Consider the following 18,411-nt stretch of genomic DNA (forward strand, 5'->3'; position numbering starts at 1 on the left):
CGTCACACAGAGACCGTCTTTCTAGGATAAGGCCGCGCCCCTTTCCTCCCGGAGCTTCACACCACCATAGATTTAAAAAGTAAAGAGTTGACTGAACTGCTTGCTTGGTTTCCGGTGTCAGTCGACTGTTTCAATAGATGCTTTTTTCGCCTGAGGGGCGGAGGAGATCCTCCATGCAAGAATAAAGAGTATTTTAGGAGTTGGTCTCTCTTTCTTTCCCTTTCTTTCTCCTGTGCTTTCTCCCACCCGAAACAAAGGATTTCAGCAACAGAGTGCATGCATGTTGTGACTCGGAACCGCTTTCGAATTTCCCTCTTCACTTTTTTCTGCGGGCTGCTAGGTCGGGGCTGCCACAATTCTGAACTGACCACTAGATGGCGAGAAGAGTTGCGTTTTCTATATCTCTTGGGCGCCCTCTACTGGGTATTTGGCCCTCCCCTCTCTAATTCTATCCTCACAACAACCCTGTGAAGTAGGCTGCACTGCACTTTAGGCCTGCATCCGGCCTAAAGTCCCCCAAAGAACTTTTTCTCCTAGTCCTGCATTTTAACTCCGGCTGGGTAGACAATTACAGGGTTGCACTAAGGGTAGTACTGAAGAAAGTGAACAAGTCAGACACAACTCTTGGTGACTCACGGACCCATCTGTGCAGTTTTCTTAGCCACAATACGGATGTGATTTTCCAGGATTTTTTTTTTTAACTTCCAACCTAACTTTGCAACCCTGGGATTTCCTGGTGGTGTCCTGTCCAAAGAGATCAGATCCAGCATAGCTTCCACGCCCAGGCCAGTATTGCCTCCTGCTAAGCCATATTGAAGGAAGTAGAATTTCCAGTATTCAATGTTGAGAAACATATTCAGAATGCAGTTGATCCCGTCTGCAGCTTCTGGGCACCCTGATGAGAGCAGCATGATGGGGTAGATAGTCCGTTGGTGTGATCCAGCTACAGGGCTCTTCTTACCTCCTCACACCTACACTGCTGGGGGGTCATAATTCGTTCTCTTCCAGCACCAGCTGAATTTAAAGGAACATCAGAGCCTCTGCTAATCTAGACACAGTTTACTGCCATAAAGATCGCGTCCTCAGTTTCAGCAAGGATTTCCATAAGCAGGCAATGGGAAGATTCATTCAAAAAAAAAAAAAGCGTAACAGACTAGATTCGTGTAACATGGTTTGATTTGGAGTGGCTTGCCATGTGGTGTGAAAACCTGATCCCTTGGTTTCCAATTCCAGTTCCGTGTTTATTTATTTACTTACACAAAACTGGATAAACCACCCATGCCCTTGGACTCCAGGTGGTTTACTATAAAATAAAATGCATAAATTTAGCAAAATTCACATCATACAATAAAACAAAGACATCACTAACTCACTCTAACACCACTAGAGGTCGTCCTCGTTTAGTGACCACAACTGGGACCAGCAACTTGGTCGTTAAGTGAAGCAGTCGCCAAGTGAAACTGTGACTGTGTTTATGATCCTCCTTCAGCTTTCCTTTACTTTACAGACCTGCAAAAGTCGTAAATAAGAGGATTGGTTGTAAAGTTACTTTTTCATCCCCGTCGTAACTGTGAATGGTCGCTAAACAAGGCAGTCACTAAACGAGGACTACTTGTAGTGCCCAAACACTCTGCAGGATCGCTAGCTTTGAGCAGGTGGGTCTGCAGGATATGATCCAAAATGTCAAGATGCGTTGCACGTGAATAACTGGTGGCTTCCTGCAATGTTGCAGCTGCCATCTTTTTGATCACACCCTGCAGACACCCCCAGATGGAGAGTGGGGGCACTCTACCTTGGGAGACAAAGTGTGTGTGTGTGTGGGGGGCTACTGAGAAAGCATATTGTCAGGCCCCACCTCTTCATTTCGCATGGGGAGGGGACCCTCAGCATGCCTTCCCTAAAAAAGCACCTAGGGCCATCCAAATTTTGTTGAGAGACACTCCTATAAGTTCGGGGATGCAGAACACGTAGGACTTTAAAGGGGATAATTGGTGCTTTGAATTGGACCAAGACACACATTGATAAATGATGCATCCCCCAGAGCAGTGTTTCTCAACCTTGGCCCCTTGAAGATGGGTGGACTTCATCTCCCAGAATTCCCCAGCCAACCATGCTGGCTGGGGAATTCTGGGAGTTGAAGTCCACCCATCTTCAAGGGGCCAAGGTTGAGAAACACTGCACCAGGGCATGAGTGGCACATGGCAAAATCTGCTTTTCCCAGTGAACTGATGGGCCGCTGCATTGTGGATTGACCGGAGCTTCCAACTCACCTTCAAAGACAGCCCTATGGGCAGTGCAATATGGTAGTCTAGCTGCAAGGGGATGAGGGCATCCCATGTAAAAAAAAAGGGGAGGGGCCTCAGTTGCGGCTGCCATCTTGACTTTTCCGACCCCTTTCCCCTTACAGACACCCTGATTGCAACAGATTTGGTGCCGTGTGTTTATTAGGCTGTATTGGAAGCCACCATCCTGGTCACTTGGGGAGAAAATGTGGGCCCCAAATATTGGGAAGATTAAACAAATGGGAGCTTAAATGTTAAGCTAAGCTTAAATTGTTAGCGGATTCGTCATGCAGATGGGCTGGTTATAGCTTGCGGCACAAGAGAGATTGTTGCTGATCCTACGCAAACCCAGATACGCACATTCACACACAGACACACACACACAGCTCTCCTCTACTTAAAAATGCCTTTTTATCCACACCCATTAACACTTTTCAAGTTAATCCTTCTCACTTGGCACGTTTGAATCTTAATGGAAATCCAGTCCTGTAAGCGCCCCAGAGCTGGACGTAGAATTTCTCACCAACAAAACACACAGCATCCGGGTATTTTTTTTAAATTAATATATTTTATTAAATTATTTTTTTTCCTGCAAGACTTATTTAATGTTTTTTTTTTCTCAATCCCAAAGACACGAAATAAGAAATATCCAGTCGAAAAGGCAAACGAAGAAGAAGGGCGAGAAGGGAAATTTTTTTCGGACCAAGCACTGGAAGGAAGGGGACAGGCAGTAGAAAATCGTACAGAAGGGTTATTATTATTATTATTACCATTATTATTATTATTATTAATATTATTTTTCCTGTTTTTTGTTTTTCTCGGCTATACAGACATTCTCAGTATACACAGCACGCAGCAAAGGGTCAGTTACGTCCTCATGCAAGATCCAGGAAAGGTTTGAGGGGGAGATTCCTTGGGGGGGGGGAGACCCCTTCATGGACCAAAGGACCTCCATCATCAGCAGCATCAGCATCCTCCTCATCTTCCTGGGGCTCTTCAGCCTCCTCTATTGTTCCCAGGCACCCACAAAATGAAATGAGAGAGGGGCCACCAAGCCACCCCTAGCGAAGCCCTCGTTTGTACGACGTTTGCCCTTAAAATGCCTCTCCTTGCTATCTAGAAGGCAGCACTTCCTGTATTGCACACGACAAGGCCTGGAAAATACGGGACCCCCCCCCCCTTCCTGTCCCGCCATCACAGGCTCTTAGCTATTGCACATTTTCTTTCCAAGGCACAACTTCTTGGGTCTGTTTTCTCCCCCATAGGGGTCAACACCTACCCTCCAGAAGGCAAATTATCTCTCCACTTCCCCCCACCCACCCCCCACGTCCGCTCCTTCCAACTCCCAGCCCCTTGCAAGGTGGGACTTGCTTCCTTTGCCCGTGGATTTCCTTGTGGAAAAATGTTCGGGGTGCCCCGTTAAGGTGCTCCATCTAATGTTGTCCCATTTCTCCATCCCCAGGATTCAGGGCTGGAGTGACCCCAAGGGGATTCTCCCCTCCAAGGAGCAGACACCCAACTTTTTGCTCAGAAACCCTTCTGTTCCCCAAAAGGGCATTCGCTGGTTTGGCCCAGCAACGCCCCCTTTTCCGCACCCGAATCTCCCCTTGGGTGGGATTCGTGCAATTCCCTGTTCGTGACGTCCTCGTCTCCCCAGCAGCAGGAATCTCCCATTCACCCTCTCATTAATTTATAGGGTGTTTTTTTTAATTATTCAAACGCTGCGAGAAAAAGGTTTATAAAAGCGTAAATAAAAAGGGTTTCGTCGTTGCCGTCGTTGTTTTGGTTGCTGTTTTTTCTTTTTGTCTGTCTTTTTTTTTTGTTGGTTTGTTTGGAAAGAAGGTTCCAGTTCCCTCCAGGGAAGGAAGGAAGCAAAGAGGAAGGAAAAGGTTTTGTTTTTGTTTTGTTTTGTGTTTTTGAAGGCAGAGAAATAAAGAATATGGAAGGAAAAGGAGAGCAACACCAAATGCATTTCCGCCCCCTCTCCAGCAAATGCTCCCCAATTTGCACCACCGCTTCTTGGGACGGACATCTGTTTCCTTGCTCCAGAATAGCATCTATCCAGAGGAGGTGGGAATACAGGAAAAAAAAATCCGCCTTCTCCATGTTTCAGAGACTACCTAGAAGGGAGGGATAAAAAAGGATGCTTTGGGGGGTTGACATGGGAACCATCTCCATGCCTGGGTTCCTAAGGCTGGGGTGGGGGTTGGGGTGGGGGGGAACCTTATCTCTGGTTGGCAGAGGGCGGGAGGGGGGTGTAACTTCGTAACAAGCAGAGATTTGAGATTCCCTCCATCAACAGCCCTACTATTTAATTCGCCACAGGGCCAGATTTCTGCTTGGATCTTGGTCCAGTTCTACTATGGAGCCTCTTTAGAAAGGCAATCCAACTAGTCACTCGGTACCCAGCAGTTCCACAATGCAGGGAAGAAGGAGGGGTACCCCTGGATGAAAAAACAGGTGAAGCAGGAAAAGGAGATGTTCGTCATTTGGGGGGGGGCAGCAAAGTGCAGGGGGGGAATCAAAATCTCCAGTAGAAAGAGAGCCCTTTATATGTAAACGATCTAGAAAGTTTATAGTTAAGAGGCAGCCAGGATTGGGTGGGTGAGTAAAGACATGTGAAAAAAGAGACGGGGAGGGGGAGCGGTGGGGGGAAGAGAGGCAGAGATCAGAGTTTATCAAACTTCTTTGGGGGGGGTAGGAGGAAACAGGGTCAAAAGTGGGCCCCCGGCCTCCGTCATCTCGTCTCAGGCGAGGAGGAGCGAGAACAGGTAAGCCAGACTCACATCGATCAACAGGACCGCAGCAACAAGCAACAGGTGAGACCCCTGCAAGAGAAAAGAGGATGAATCAGGACCAGGCTGGAGCAAGAAAGGGTGGAAATTATAGGTAGTCCTCACTTAACAACCACAACTGGGACTGGAATTTTGGTTGCTAAGCGAATCAGTCATTAAGCGGATCCAACCTGATTTTACGGCCTTTTGTGGCAGTCATTAAGCGAATCATGGTGGTTGTTAAACGAATCACACAGTTCCCCATTGATTTTGCTTGCCAGAAACTGGCTGGGAAGGTAGAAAATGGTGATCACACGACCACGGGATGCTGCGATGGTCGTAAATGTGAGTACTGGTTGTAAGTCGTTTCTTCAGCACCGTTGTAAGTCTGAATCATCACTAAATGAATGGTCATTAAGTGAGGACTGCCTGTAGATTTAGAAGCAGCAGCAACGTCAACAGCAGCCAGCTTTCCACACACAGGGGCTTCCGTGATGCTGGGATGAAGCCTCCTGCCTGCGGGCTTTCTTTAGTACTGGCATTTCTGTGCCGCTCTGCCCCCGAATGGCTCCATCCCAGAACCACCCTGCTGGGCCAGCGTGGAGCTCAGCCACTTTGCTTTCCCCAGCTGGGGGCCCATGAAAGGCACCCAGGCCCTCTCTCGCTAGGGAGACCTCGCTAGGGCATCTGGTTGGGGAAGGCTTAGCTGGACCTGTGACCTGGCTCTCCTTCCGTGGCACGTTCCAGAAGGCCCCCCCTGGACAAAAATGCCTCCTGCGGGGAAGAAAAGAGGCGGCGGAGGCGTTGTCCCCCAGCCTTGCAGAGCGTGCCATGCCTGTTCTTTCTGAGTGTGCAAGCTGTACTATTGTCCAACTGCGAGAAAATTCTTCCTGAGCAAGCATTCCAGCTTGCTACGTGCAGTCACATCCGATGGGGTGGGGAGATGGATAATACATGGGATACGGGCACAAGGGCGGAGGAGGGGGCGTCCCCTGAAGCACCGAGGTCTGTGGGGCACCCGCATGCCGTTTGGCAACGACAGCACCGGGATAATATCCCTGGCACATCCGCCAAGCTACTGGCTAACTTGGTTTGGTGCCCTGCGCCGCTGCTGCTCCCCCCTCCCTGACTGAGCTGCCCCGCCCCCCACTGTTCAAGCAGAGCTGCTGGATTATTGATGACCTGCAGTCCCGCCTTCCAGCAATTCCCAGCACCCCCCACTGCGGCTCTGTTGGCTGACCGGCGGGGCAGGGCCTGATGCTGCAGTGGAGAAGGTGGGACCGAAAAGGATGCTTCTGAAGAAAAGATGCCGGTTGCTTAGAGACGGGAGGCAGGCGGCTAGCCAATCCCCAGTGGGAGTCGGTGGTTAGGTCCTCCCCCCACCCCACCACCTGCATCCTATTCCCAGCAGCATTCCAGGTCCAGGAGGAAGTGGGGGGGGAGCAGATTGAAAAAAGGCAAACAGCAGCTGCTGCCCAGAAACAGGGAAGGCGGGGGGAAGGAAGATGGGCGGCCATTGTGGAAAAAAGCCCCTGGGGGTGGGGGGAGTCAGATATATCACAGTTCCAGGAGGAGGATAAAGCCATGGCTTGCTTGCCAACAGGGAGTGAGGCAGGGATATGCCTGGAGATCCAACTTTGGGTCCTGTGAACTGGCAGAGGGGAAGAGAGAGAATTGGGGATGTTTAGAATAAGGGCCAAAAGGAGTTTGGTCCAGGATGCAGAGAGGGAGGCAGGTGCCTTATGGAAAAGCAGAATATTCTATTGGGTGGGTGCCAGGAGACATTGCAGATCTTGGCATATTGTGTGTATAATGCAAAAGCTGGGATGAACATTCTGCAGGGATTGTGCTAGCGCAGGGCAGACAATATTTCCCCTTTGGTTGTGTGATGCTCGGTTGGGATGCTTCCTGCAACACAGGTGTGTGTGTGTGTGTGTGTGTGTGTGTGCACATGTTGCGCAACCTCCAGCCTTCCTCCGACCACCCCAAGTGCAGCTCAGGGGTGGGAATGCTGACACTTGGCAGCGTAGTTTCTGCTCACATTTAGGAGGAAAGACACATTTGCAAAGCAGGCTCAGCTCGGGACATTTTGAGCTTGATCGTACGGTGAGGGGCCAATCTAGGCCCCTTGGTAAGTTTATAGCTCCACAGATTGTACAAATTTAGAAAAGGGATTACTACGTTAACCAGATTGAGTGTGCTATGGGCACACAGACATAAATAGATAAAAATAAAAAACTTCCCCGAGTCTAGGAAAACCTTGAAAGTCCCAGCTCTGCCTATCATTGCAAATGGAGTTATGGGTGCCATCTTTTTTTTGATGTCCATCCCTGACACTCTTGATTTGGGTCAAGAATTGCTGATCCACAGAGCAAAACAAAACTAAAAGCTCGAACATCCAAGTTCCCACTGCCACAAGGCATGATTCACACATCTCACCCAACCATGGTTAGGTTCACACATAATGCTAAGCCATAAATCATGGTTTACAAATTACAATCGTTAGGTTCAACCAGACACAAGGCCACACCCAAACAAAACAGGTTCTGGCTTAGCAATGGCTGAACTAGGTCAATTTCTACTTACATCCTAGAAATAATCCTGCTGTCTTTAAACAGACATAGGTTTGTCCAGACAATATGCCAAGCTGTGGCTTGCTAGTGCAGTTTACTGAATAAATTGCCATCAGCTGATTTCTCATGACATTAAGGCGCAGGCAAGCAAACCCCATTTTGACTGAAGCATCTTCGGTGGACCCAGACAGATCTCCCTGTGCTTTTAGCAGCTGCCTGACAGGCAGAAGTCCAACTGGTTCAGTTTCCCACAGGATTTGGGATTCACCTATCAAAGGCTACCTCAACCCCCAGCTTCCGCCAGAGCTATAAAATATGGAAACCTTTTGGCGCAAAACACAGGATGGTGTAGACAAGTTTTGGGTGCCCTCCTGAGGTTGAGCTTCAATGCCCATCATCCCCAGCCAGCACTGAGTTAGTCCAGCCACGTTAGAGAAATCTTTCTCAACCTTGGCCACTTTAAGACAGGTGGACCATGGCTGGCTGGGGAATTCTGGGAGTTGAAGTCCACCCATCTTAAAGTGGCCAAGGTTGAGAAAGACTGCATTAGAGAGGAGCAGATTGGACAAAGTCATCTGCAGGATTTCCCAAAACCCAAACGCTGTTTCCCATTTCAGGACCAGACGCCCAAGAATTCTAGCTACACGGATTCAAGATCTCAACTGAACTTGTTTCCTCGTTGTGGGACGAGGGCAGTGGAGAGAGCTTGGTTCTCCGGTTTTGCCCTCTTGATGAGGTGTGTGCAGGAGGGGTCAAAAAACACGAGGGTGGCCACCACCAGGCGATCGAAGCCCCCATCCTGGCTTCTTTGCACACAGCTCTCCAGCATCTCTAGACGCCTTTCTTCCACCCCCTGGCCCCAGATCTTCTTCCCTGGTGTGACAGTCTTGCCCCTGGACCTCCAGCTCAGGTCTAAGACATTGGGCACGGTGCGTTAGGGCAAAACGGAGCCACCCTGCCCAGCCTCACCAGGAAGAACGTGCCCCACCCTGCTTCCCGTCCATTTAGCATCCTTACCTGCCTCCCCCTTCGGACTGCTCGGAGGGCCTCCCCTCTGTCCAGCATGAGAGAAGAGCTGTGCTGTTCCCCGTTCTTCGTCTCTGCACCCGCAGGAGCACCCAAGGGTGCCGGATCCTCCTGGATCCCCCCCGGATAAGTCTTAGAAGTGGTCCCTTCTTCCTCCTCTTCCTCCTCCTCTTCCCGGAGGCTGCCCGAGCTGTTGCTGGCAGGGCTGCCCAGCTGAGGGTGCTGCGGCATCCTCTCGTAATCCTCCTCCTCTGCCTCGTAGCTGCTCAGCTGCCCCTGTTCCTCCTCCCACAGCCCCTTGGGGACGAGCCGCGGTGTCCGAGACGGGAAGCTGCCCCGCGAACCCCACTCATCCTCCACGTCGGAGGCCTCGGGGAGGTGCTGGCGAGGACCCCCGTTCTCCAAGGGGGGCCGAGTCCGCTGAGGGTCCCCCCGCCAGGGTTGCAACGGCGTGGGTGGGTAGCTCGGCGGTAAGCTTGGATCCGGGGTGACATCTGAAGGGGTGATGCCGTTCTCGTAGATACGGGGACTGTCGTATTCCTGGAAATCGGTCTCGGTGCCTTCTGAATCTAACCGGCCCCGTGGCTCTGGGGAAGGAGAAGGGGCTGGTAGTTAGAGTGAAGAGACGGATGTGAAAAGCTCGGGGTTCGAGAAAGATTGGCCGTGGACATGGCTGCCATGTCACAGTCTCCCGCTTTCGAAAACGGGAGGAAGGCAGCTAAGCCTCAGGCCTGGAGCTTAAAGTTTAAAAAAGTGCCTGTCATGGGAGCAATGCTGCTGTTCATTAATGTCCCCCCTCTTTACAGTTAGATTCTACTGCAGTGTTTTTCAACCTTGGCGACTTTAAGATGGGTGGACTTCAACTCCCAGAATTCCCCAGCCAGCCATGCTGGCTGGGGAATTCTGGGAGTTGAAGTCCACCCATCTTAAAGTCGCCAAGGTTGAAAAACACTGTTCTACAGCAACATTAATGTACACGGCACATTATTGACCCCAGGAATGGCGTTAAGAATTGAGGACTTGTGGAATCTTTCGGAGGGGTGTCTGCTCGGGAGGTGGGACGATGCTGTGAAAACCCATCGATGCCTTGGGCCTTCACCCCCACCCCAGCCAGAATGACACCCCCACCTCCCCCATTCTCCAGGGCAACATCCCAGGCTGAGTTTCCAAGGAGGTCGAAGGTATTCACTTCTGGAAGGGGGACCCACCATGCAAACATCTCACCTGAATCAGCTAGAATGGGCTGCAATTCTTGGGCCAAAATCTTGGCCAGACGGGAAGCTTCCAGGGCCTTCTCAGCCGCCCCAAGCGCAGCGGCCGCCTTCAGACGAGCATCGGCAGCCCTGAGATGGAGAGAAAGCTTTGGGGTCAATGGGGAAAGAAGGTCCTTTCCGAAACCCCTGCTTCGATGGAGACCCCTCTGAGACATCCAAAATTTCATCCTGAGCTGGTAATGCTGGCCAGCGTGGCTAGGAGCATCATAGCCAACATGGCCTCCATAATCCTTGCTCCTAAGCTCTGCCTTCGAGGCTGATCCCCAGCTTCAGATCTGGGCCTGCTGAACCCTTTCCTTCAGTTTTCACAACACATTGTGGGTTCACTTCACAACTTTGTTCAGCAACAGGGGCCGAAGCAAGGCTCAGCTTTCCGATCAATCTAACAATTAGCATCTGTCCCAACGTCTGCTGTTCGTCCTGGGATAAATGGGTGGAGGAACCCCCCAAATATTGAAAAACTTGGAAAAATATTTTCACTGGCACATTCCATTTCCATTTTGCCTGGTCTTCTTGTTGTTGCTGCTATTATTATTATTATTATTATTATTTAATGTATTCGACTCAATACATTGGGCAACAGGGCTGGATCACAGGACATTGATAAGGAATTTCCAGTAGCGGCACAAAACTAGGATTCTGGCGGCTTTGGGGAAAAGCCGAGATATTTAAATTAATTTCAAACTAATTTATAGATTTTTTCAGTTGGCTGATTGCCCTTCAAATGTCTTGGACTCGCTCAGTGTGGTTGGGAATTGAAATCAAGCCTGTCTGGAAGACTGACATAGGGCGTGATAGTTGAGGACAAGCCTTCTTAATTACCTTTGCATAATATTTAGAGTGAGGTTCTCAGAAGAGAAGATTAAGCTAAAATGAGTTGGGGTCATTTCCTCTGAAGTCCCAGGCACTATCTCAGCATGTTGTACCATCATAATAAGCCATAAAAAGGCTTACTGGGTTGGACATACCATGTTTTGAGCTTAGCGTGTCGTGGGATCCCAACCTAATTCATAGAAGCACAGAATTGTGGAGTTGGAAGGGACCAGGAAAGATCATCTAGTCCAGTGTTTCTCAAACTTGGCAACTTTAAGACTTGTGGACTTCAACTCCCAGAATCCCCCAGCCAGCATGCTCTTCCCTTCGTCACCTATAAGTCTTTAACGCAAGGGAAGACAGATCATGCTGTTTTAGATGCTCCCTGGGAATCACCCCACTGAATTTTGGCAATAAACTCTTAAGAAACAGAGGCAGGACTGCACCGTTTTGAAAGGGTGGGGTGGAATTAAAACTTTAAAAGATGTGTATATCTTCTAAGCATCAAAAAAGAAAACCTTAGGCCCCTCAATCCTTAGACAACCAATTCTCTCTCTCTCACACACACACACACACACACACACACACACACACCAGGAATCCTTCTCCCATCTGCACATTTTGGTGCGATGAATAAGTTGCTCACTGCAGCTCTTCTTTGTCCCCCTGCTCCATAAAATGTTTTAAAAGGTTTCCCCCTTGTTTAAGGGTCACGAAGGATGGGAAAAAAAACTCTCCCTGGAGAGATGCACCAAGTTTCCGTATTTTGTATTAAGCAAGACTTGGAAACCTCATTGTCTTAGACAGATCCACCAACTTGCTGGCTTCAAAGTGTATTAACCTGACACAGCCGTTTTAGCATCTTACAGCTGTAATTATAACTTCTCTAGCATTGTGGCTTTATGGTTCCAGTAATTTTCAATACATGTTCTTGCTAATTTTTTTTTTCTTTTTGGCAAGCTTTGGAACATCAGTTCTTCAGGAAGGAGGGAGATACGTGGATTATTACCAACGGTGCATCTCACAGCTTTTCAGTACTACCATTCTGCGTGACTATAAGCTTTCTGGAGCCCTGTAAGTAGTCCTATCGGTGTTTTAAGGAGCATGTAACTCCCAGAAATAGCGCACCCCTTCTAATATTATGACCTGCGAGACAAATAGTTTTGAACATTGGATGAATCTTCTATCAGACCAATTTAGAACAACAGGTGTCTGTTGAATGCACATCCCAAAAATAGAAGGGGGAGGTGTCATCACAAAAGCAGCATAGGCACCCTTGGTACACACTCGTTTCCTATGGTCTTGCGGTCCAGCACGGTGTTTGAGGTGGCTCTGCAACATCCATTGCACAACTTAGACTGTGGAAAATACTAAGTTCTGAAACTTATAGATCTACCCCTCTTTTTCCACCATTTTCCTTTCTCGGGCGGGTTTTCTGCCCTGGTTTTTAAAAACTCCCTGCTGGTTACTTAGCTCCTGTAGTGAGATGCCTTTATTGTGTTTAAAATTTTGTTTGGGGGAAAAAATGATTTTATTCTGGCTTTGGGTTCAGGAGTTAGGTCTGAAGCTTTCAGCTGAAACCAGCGCCTGTCTGTCTAGTGTAAATTCAAGAATTTAAGGCGAATGGCTTCGCTTTCTAGTACGCCCGTTTTTTCTAGAAATCATCTAGTAAAAAGATGTCCACGGGGGGTCGAAAAAGTCAAGATGATGCATGTAAAAAGGGGGTGGGGCTATGCCCACCATCTTGACTTTTTTGACCCCCACCCTGCAGAATCCCCTGGTTTTCTCAAAAACTAAATCTTATTTTATTTTTCTCAAAAAATAAATCTCTCTCCCTGCCACCCCACTGCAAATGGGTGTCAGTAACTTAACGAGGAATTTCACTAGTGACACTTCTGCCATCACTTGAAACTCTTCTTGATAAATGAGAACCATCTAATCTTTCTGGATGGAGCCAGCTCCACCTGAACCCCTGCCCTAAATCCATGCACAGCCCCCACAACTGAATATTGATACAGATATTAAATTTCCCCAGTCTTAATTCCTCATGGACATGTGGTTGGCATTTTCAGGTAGTCCTCGTTTAACAACCATTCATTTAGTGACGGTTTGGACTTACGACAGTGCTGAAAAAAACCCAACTTACAACCAGTCTTCACACTTAGGACTGTTGCAGGGTCCCCACAGTCACGTGATCCCAATTTGGGTGCTTGGCACCTGTTCACATTTATGACCCTTGCAGCACCCCGTGGTCACGTGATCACCATTTTCGACCTTCCTGGCTGGCTTCTGGCAAGCAAGATCAACAGGGAACCATGTGATTTGCTTAATGACCACATGGTTCACTTAACGCCCACTGTGATTTGCTTAATGCTTGCCACAAAACAGGTTGTAAAATCTGTTTGGACTCGCTTAATGACCGCTTCGCTTAGCAACCAAAATTCAGGTCCCAATTGTGGTCGTTAAGTGAGGAATGCCTGTAAGCATGCCGTCTTAAGTCACCTAAGCCCAATATATTTCAAACCCCCTTTTAAGTCCGAAGAAAAGAAAAGAATTATTGCTGCCATGTTTCCACAGGGCTCTGCTTGGATGCAACCCCACTGAGCGAGCTTGGTTCCTTGCAATCTGCCCCCCCCATCACCCACATAGCACCTGGCTTGCATTTACCCACGCAACCTGCATCCTAGCCTGTTTGTGCACACTGTTCCTCCTCTTCACTGTCTGGTCCTCTTGTTTCCATGTCTCTAAGCTCCTCTCCCCACCCCGGGCATGGTGGGGGGGACAATGTTTCTTGATCCACCCCATTCCTGTATCTTCTTCCCATGGACGACTTTACCTCAACCTTCGCCTCCATCCCATCCCAGCCTTGGTCCATGCCAGTAGGATGCTGCAGCTGTTGCCATGGCAGCCGCTAGCCAATCACCTTGCCATTGCCCAGTTGCCTAGGAGACCAGGCAGCCTACACCAGGAGCTGGCCTTTTTACACACATGCGCACGCACACACACACACACACACAAGCCCATACACTCTCCTATATCTTTACAGCGAGAGAGAGGCCTGATTAGGGGGCAAAGAGGAAAGTGCAAAGAAAATGACTATAAAAGTGAAGATGGGGGCTCAACATTTAAAAAGAAATCAGGATAGAAAAAGAAAGGGAAAGAGTATTGTTGGGGGGGGATGAAAATAAAGGCAGAGCAGGAGAAGGAAGGAAAAGAAGGATGTAGGTGGAAAAAAGGCGAGAGAGAAAAAAATGGACAGCCAGCCTTAGAAAATTGCATCAATTTATCTCGTCTTCCTTCTTCTTGGGGGCCTACAAAGTCTACTTGTAATGTTACCTTCCAAAAAGGAAAAAAAAAAAAAAACCCACACAAACGCACCCCAACAAGGACAGGCCTTTTCATCCTTTCCCACCAGCAACAAATTATTTTTATAATGACTTTTCCATCTGGGAGGCCTGCTAATGATGGGTTTTAAGGCAGATGTCCCAAAGCCTGGAACCCAGAAGGCAGGAAGGGGAAGTTTCCACTCCATCCCTTTTAAAATGGCTTCCTGCCTAGGAGGGAGGAATTACCATCTTGAGCATCTGTCCTTTCAAAACCCATTAATACCTCAATTTCAGGTAAGCCACATCATAACTCCTCCAGCCCCGAATGGTCATGATTGAGTTCTGCTCCATCCTCCCTGGGAAAAAGAAATCAGAACAAGCCTGGGAGCACGTTTTCCGACGAGCCGATTTGTGAGCCGCGGCTCACGAAAGCTTCTGCCTTGGAATCAAATTGGTTCATCAGAAAACGTGCTCCCAGACCCTTCCTACTTTTTTGACTAACATGGATCTCCTCCTATAATATCGGAAAAAAATCCAAATCGAAGGAGACTGGTCTAAATCTCTCTTCCAAGACAGCAGGCTGGTTTCTCGGTGGAGAAAAGGAATTTGGAAGAAAGGGGTGAAAAACAAAGACTGATTGGCTCCAAAGGCCAGGTAGGTGTTCATTTAAAGCAAGGCCCTCGTTCCCAGCTCACCCACAATCCTTGGTGTATCCCCTGAATATGCACCAGCAAGTTCGCTCCTGTTCAGTAGCGCTGGACGCCCATTCATCCTTCTCCAAGATCCTGACCGTGAAGCTGGTTTCAGTTCTAAGCCATGCTCCCATGCTCCCAAGTTTGCACACATCTTCTTATGTTCAAGGGCTTAAATGAGCCTCTTCCTTTTGGGGATATTCACAAATTCAGTCCCCCTCCCTTCCACCCACGTTTTGAAGACTCCCTTCTTCACTGCAAGTCAACCTTCTCCCATGTCATCTCTTGAGGGAGACCATCAGTGGAAGAGTTTGCAGAAATGTGCCGCCTTCTTCCCACTTCCAGGACGGTCCCCCCAGCTCCACCTTCCATGACCCCTCTTTCCTCTTACCTTGCTATGGCTAGTTCTTGCTTCTGACGGGCCATGCTGACTGCCCTTCTGGCGACTTCTACCGCTCGGTCCACTTTCTCTTTGACTTTGCTCCGGCGAAGCGGGATGAGGTTCTTCACCTTACCACTCACCAAACGGTTGAGCTTGTACTTCCCCTCTTCTTTGGAGCCGTCGGGGTAGGTGGTGCGCCCGTACCCATGTCGTCGGTTACCCAACCACTCGCCCTCGTACCGCAGCCCGTTGGAGCGGCGACTCACCCCGTAGCCACTGCGCCGGTCCGCCCGCCATTCTCCCGCGTAGACCTCGGTGGAAGAACCTTCAATGGTCAGAGTTGAAGGCATCTCAGGAGGCTCGGTCTCGGCATAGCTGAGCGTGGTGGCCTCGCTTCCTGCCGAACTCACCCCTGCCTCACTCTTGAGGGACCCTCGCTTGCTGCCCAGGGATGCTTTAGATTCAGCCCTCCGCACTCTTAGCCCGCTCAGGAGCAGGGAACGCCGAAAGAACCCCCCACTTTTCTTCTTGACCCCCTTGGGGAAGTCTGGATCTCCAGGAAAAGCTAACACAAAACCACCCCTGGATCCTGAGGCAGGGCTGTCCCCAGGGAGTGGTGGAGGCGGCAGAGGAGGAGGAGGGAGTGGTACAACAGGGGCATTAGGATCTGCCTCACTGTGGAGAGATTCCAGGGAGGTCCGGTGTGGGGAGCGCACCAGGGTGGCTTGACGGTACGGGACACTCTGGCGCACTCCATATCCATGACGCTTGCCAGCCTGCCACTGGCCTTGGTAAGTACCTGCAATGGAGAGGAAAGGTGAGGTCAACCAAGAGAACCAGAGGAACATGGAGGACGTACAAGAGGTTGAAAAAGAGATGCCAGAAAAGGAAATACAGGTCCAGCTGAAGAGGACCACTAAGGCATTCTCAGGCCTACCAAGAAACAAGAACCATCTTGCTGCATGGAGCCTGGGTCAAGGAACCAGTATTTTAGTGCTGGAGACCATGGAGAAAAGTCATGGATGAGGTCCAAGGACCTAAGCATTAGTGTTTTCACCAGAAGGTCCGAGGATTTTTATTTTTTTTTAAAGGTGGGTAAATGTCATGAATGGGATTTCATTCATTTTGTTTTGCCTCCTATTGTCCTTTCAAGGGACTTCTGAGATTAGTTCTGTATCCCCACTTTTAAAATGGTAGGTTTGCTTGAAGGTGAGCGTGCAATGTGTTTGGGGAAACTCGCTACACGTTAGGACCCAGCTGAGTTTGAAACTTGGCGATGAAATCTGAACCATCTTTCCATGGACCACACCACCACCACCACCACCACCCATGATCTTGGGACTGACAGATGGTGTGCTAGAGAGACATCTGGATGAAGAAATGAAGCAACAGGAAAAAGAGGGAAATAGGAAATGGGATTATGAGTATGATATCTGGGCAACAAGACGGAGAATAAGCAAGGGAGTGGACCCTACACCTTCTTGTCATGCGCCGCTGGCTCACCTCCATCAGCGTACGTTTCCATGCCATATCCGTCCTGTAGGCCTTCACGCCAGACGCCTTCATAGATGACTCCAGAGTGGCTTTCCCAGACGCCCAGGTGCCCTTTCAGCCCGTGGCACCACTCCCCTTTGTAACTCCACTTGCTCTTGCACTCCGTGCCCAGGCCGCTGCGCTTGCCTTGGCTCCAGAAGCCCTGGTAGGTGTTCCCGCTGGGCCAGGTGTAGACGCCCAGAGACTCAAAGCCGCGACACCAGCGCCCGCTGTACTCCCCCTGGGCTCCGGGGCCTGTGCACACGCCGTAGCCATGTGCCCGGCCCTCTTCCCAGTCGCCCACATAGCAGCCTCCATCGTCAAACTCGAATCTGCCTCCGTTGGACATTCATGTAACGTTTATCCCCGGCCGGTCGGGCTCCAGTTACCTCCGAGTCCCTGTGCACATCTCTGCTCCCCGTCTTGTGTTGCTCCTACATGGTTTTGCTCTACCCAGACAAACTTCAGCCCTTCATGTCTCCTTTTTGACCGCCAGACATCTGGCAGACTTTTTCCTTCTCTAGCCAAGCGGCCTCCAATTAAAACTGCAATTCAAACTTTGCGAACGCCAGCGGCTTTGACTTTCTTTGGGCGACAGACCAAGAAGGACCCACAAGGAGACAGAAGACTCGAGGGCAGTCCCTGAGGTTCTCCGTTTGCTGAAGCAGAAAGAAGCTAGCGGTAGGGCGAGGCCAATATTTAGCGGTAGCGAGCGTGTGGCAGAGTTACGATTATATTCAAGTTTGCAAAAGTCACGGGCAAGAAAGTGCGAAAAAATTAAAAAATAAAGCCCTTTGGCTCTCTGTGAACCATCCTGTAGAATCGTCTGAGTACAGATCTCTTCCCAGTTTATAAGAAAACCCCAAGAGTCTTCCAACAATGAATGAAACAATATTCCAGGAGTAATGAGGGGATTACAAGTTGAGCAAGACTTGGTGTTCCCTAGGTCGAGGTCCACAGCATTTGAAGAGCTGTTGGACAGTTGGAATACCCGAGGACCTGGATTTCTGTCCCTAGCAAAAGGGAGCTTGTCTTTCTCTGGCTAGCACCCACCATGCTAGTTCCTCAAAGAACTTCATTTCTGAGATTCTTTTCTTCAGCAGCAAGAGGTAACCATTCAGTCACGGTCTCACAAGACGTCCCCACCTCTTGTGGCACAGGTTAGACGGAGGACTGGAAAACGTACAGGCCTGGACGTCTCTGGTTGAGAAGCCTGCGGTGGCCTGGATCACACAGTTGCCAGAGGGGTGACTTATGAAGTCAAAGTCCTCAACTTAGCTTCTTGAGATGTTCTTGGTGTTAGGAGGCCATCTGTGAAGGGAGGTTCTGGAATTCTGGGTCTACAAACATCTGTAGCATCAGACAGGAGAGTGGGTCCTGGGGTTTTTCTCGCTAGGGCCCAGATGGGCTCATCAGGAGCAAATGAGAAGCAATCGAGACCGTTCCCACAACTTGGCAGCCTCTTTCAAGGGCGAGGAACACCACGTGGTACAAAAAGTAGGAAACAACCTGCATCAAGAGACACAGGGGTTAGGCAAAACCAAGGGAGCTTTGCGAAAGGTGGGGACAGAGACGGAGAGAGAGGCAGAAAGAAATTAAGCAGCCAAGAAATTCAGGGTTAAAATTCAGGGTAAGGGTTCGTTCGGTGGTCTGTACTGGCAGCCAAGACAGAAAACAACTCACAAAGGTTCCCTCCGACAGGAGACAGACGTGCCCCAAAATGTGACCACGCACCC

General features: G+C 49.5%; 1 protein-coding gene across 2 annotated transcripts; it reads right to left on the minus strand.

The window, feature by feature from the left end:
- Positions 1 to 4,739: 4,739 nt before the first annotated feature.
- On the minus strand, positions 4,740 to 17,391 carry JPH4 (junctophilin 4). Of its 2 annotated transcripts, XM_063301578.1 has the most exons (5): positions 16,646 to 17,390; positions 15,152 to 15,941; positions 9,880 to 9,998; positions 8,647 to 9,242; positions 4,740 to 5,110 (listed from the first exon to the last, which is right to left on the minus strand). In XM_063301578.1, exons 1-5 carry the CDS (start codon positions 17,022 to 17,024, stop codon positions 5,030 to 5,032), a joined length of 1,965 nt encoding a protein of 654 aa, XP_063157648.1. In that variant the 5' UTR covers positions 17,025 to 17,390; the 3' UTR covers positions 4,740 to 5,029. The 2 variants fall into 2 exon arrangements, with proteins under 2 accessions (XP_063157648.1, XP_063157649.1); XM_063301579.1 differs by lacking the exons at positions 4,740 to 5,110; positions 8,647 to 9,242; positions 9,880 to 9,998 and adding an exon at positions 14,900 to 14,948 and having other exon boundaries at positions 16,646 to 17,391.
- Between the last annotated feature and the right edge of the window lie 1,020 nt (positions 17,392 to 18,411).

This window comes from Candoia aspera, chromosome 4 (assembly GCF_035149785.1).
Source record: "Candoia aspera isolate rCanAsp1 chromosome 4, rCanAsp1.hap2, whole genome shotgun sequence".
Classification (NCBI taxonomy): Eukaryota; Metazoa; Chordata; class Lepidosauria; order Squamata; family Boidae; genus Candoia; species Candoia aspera.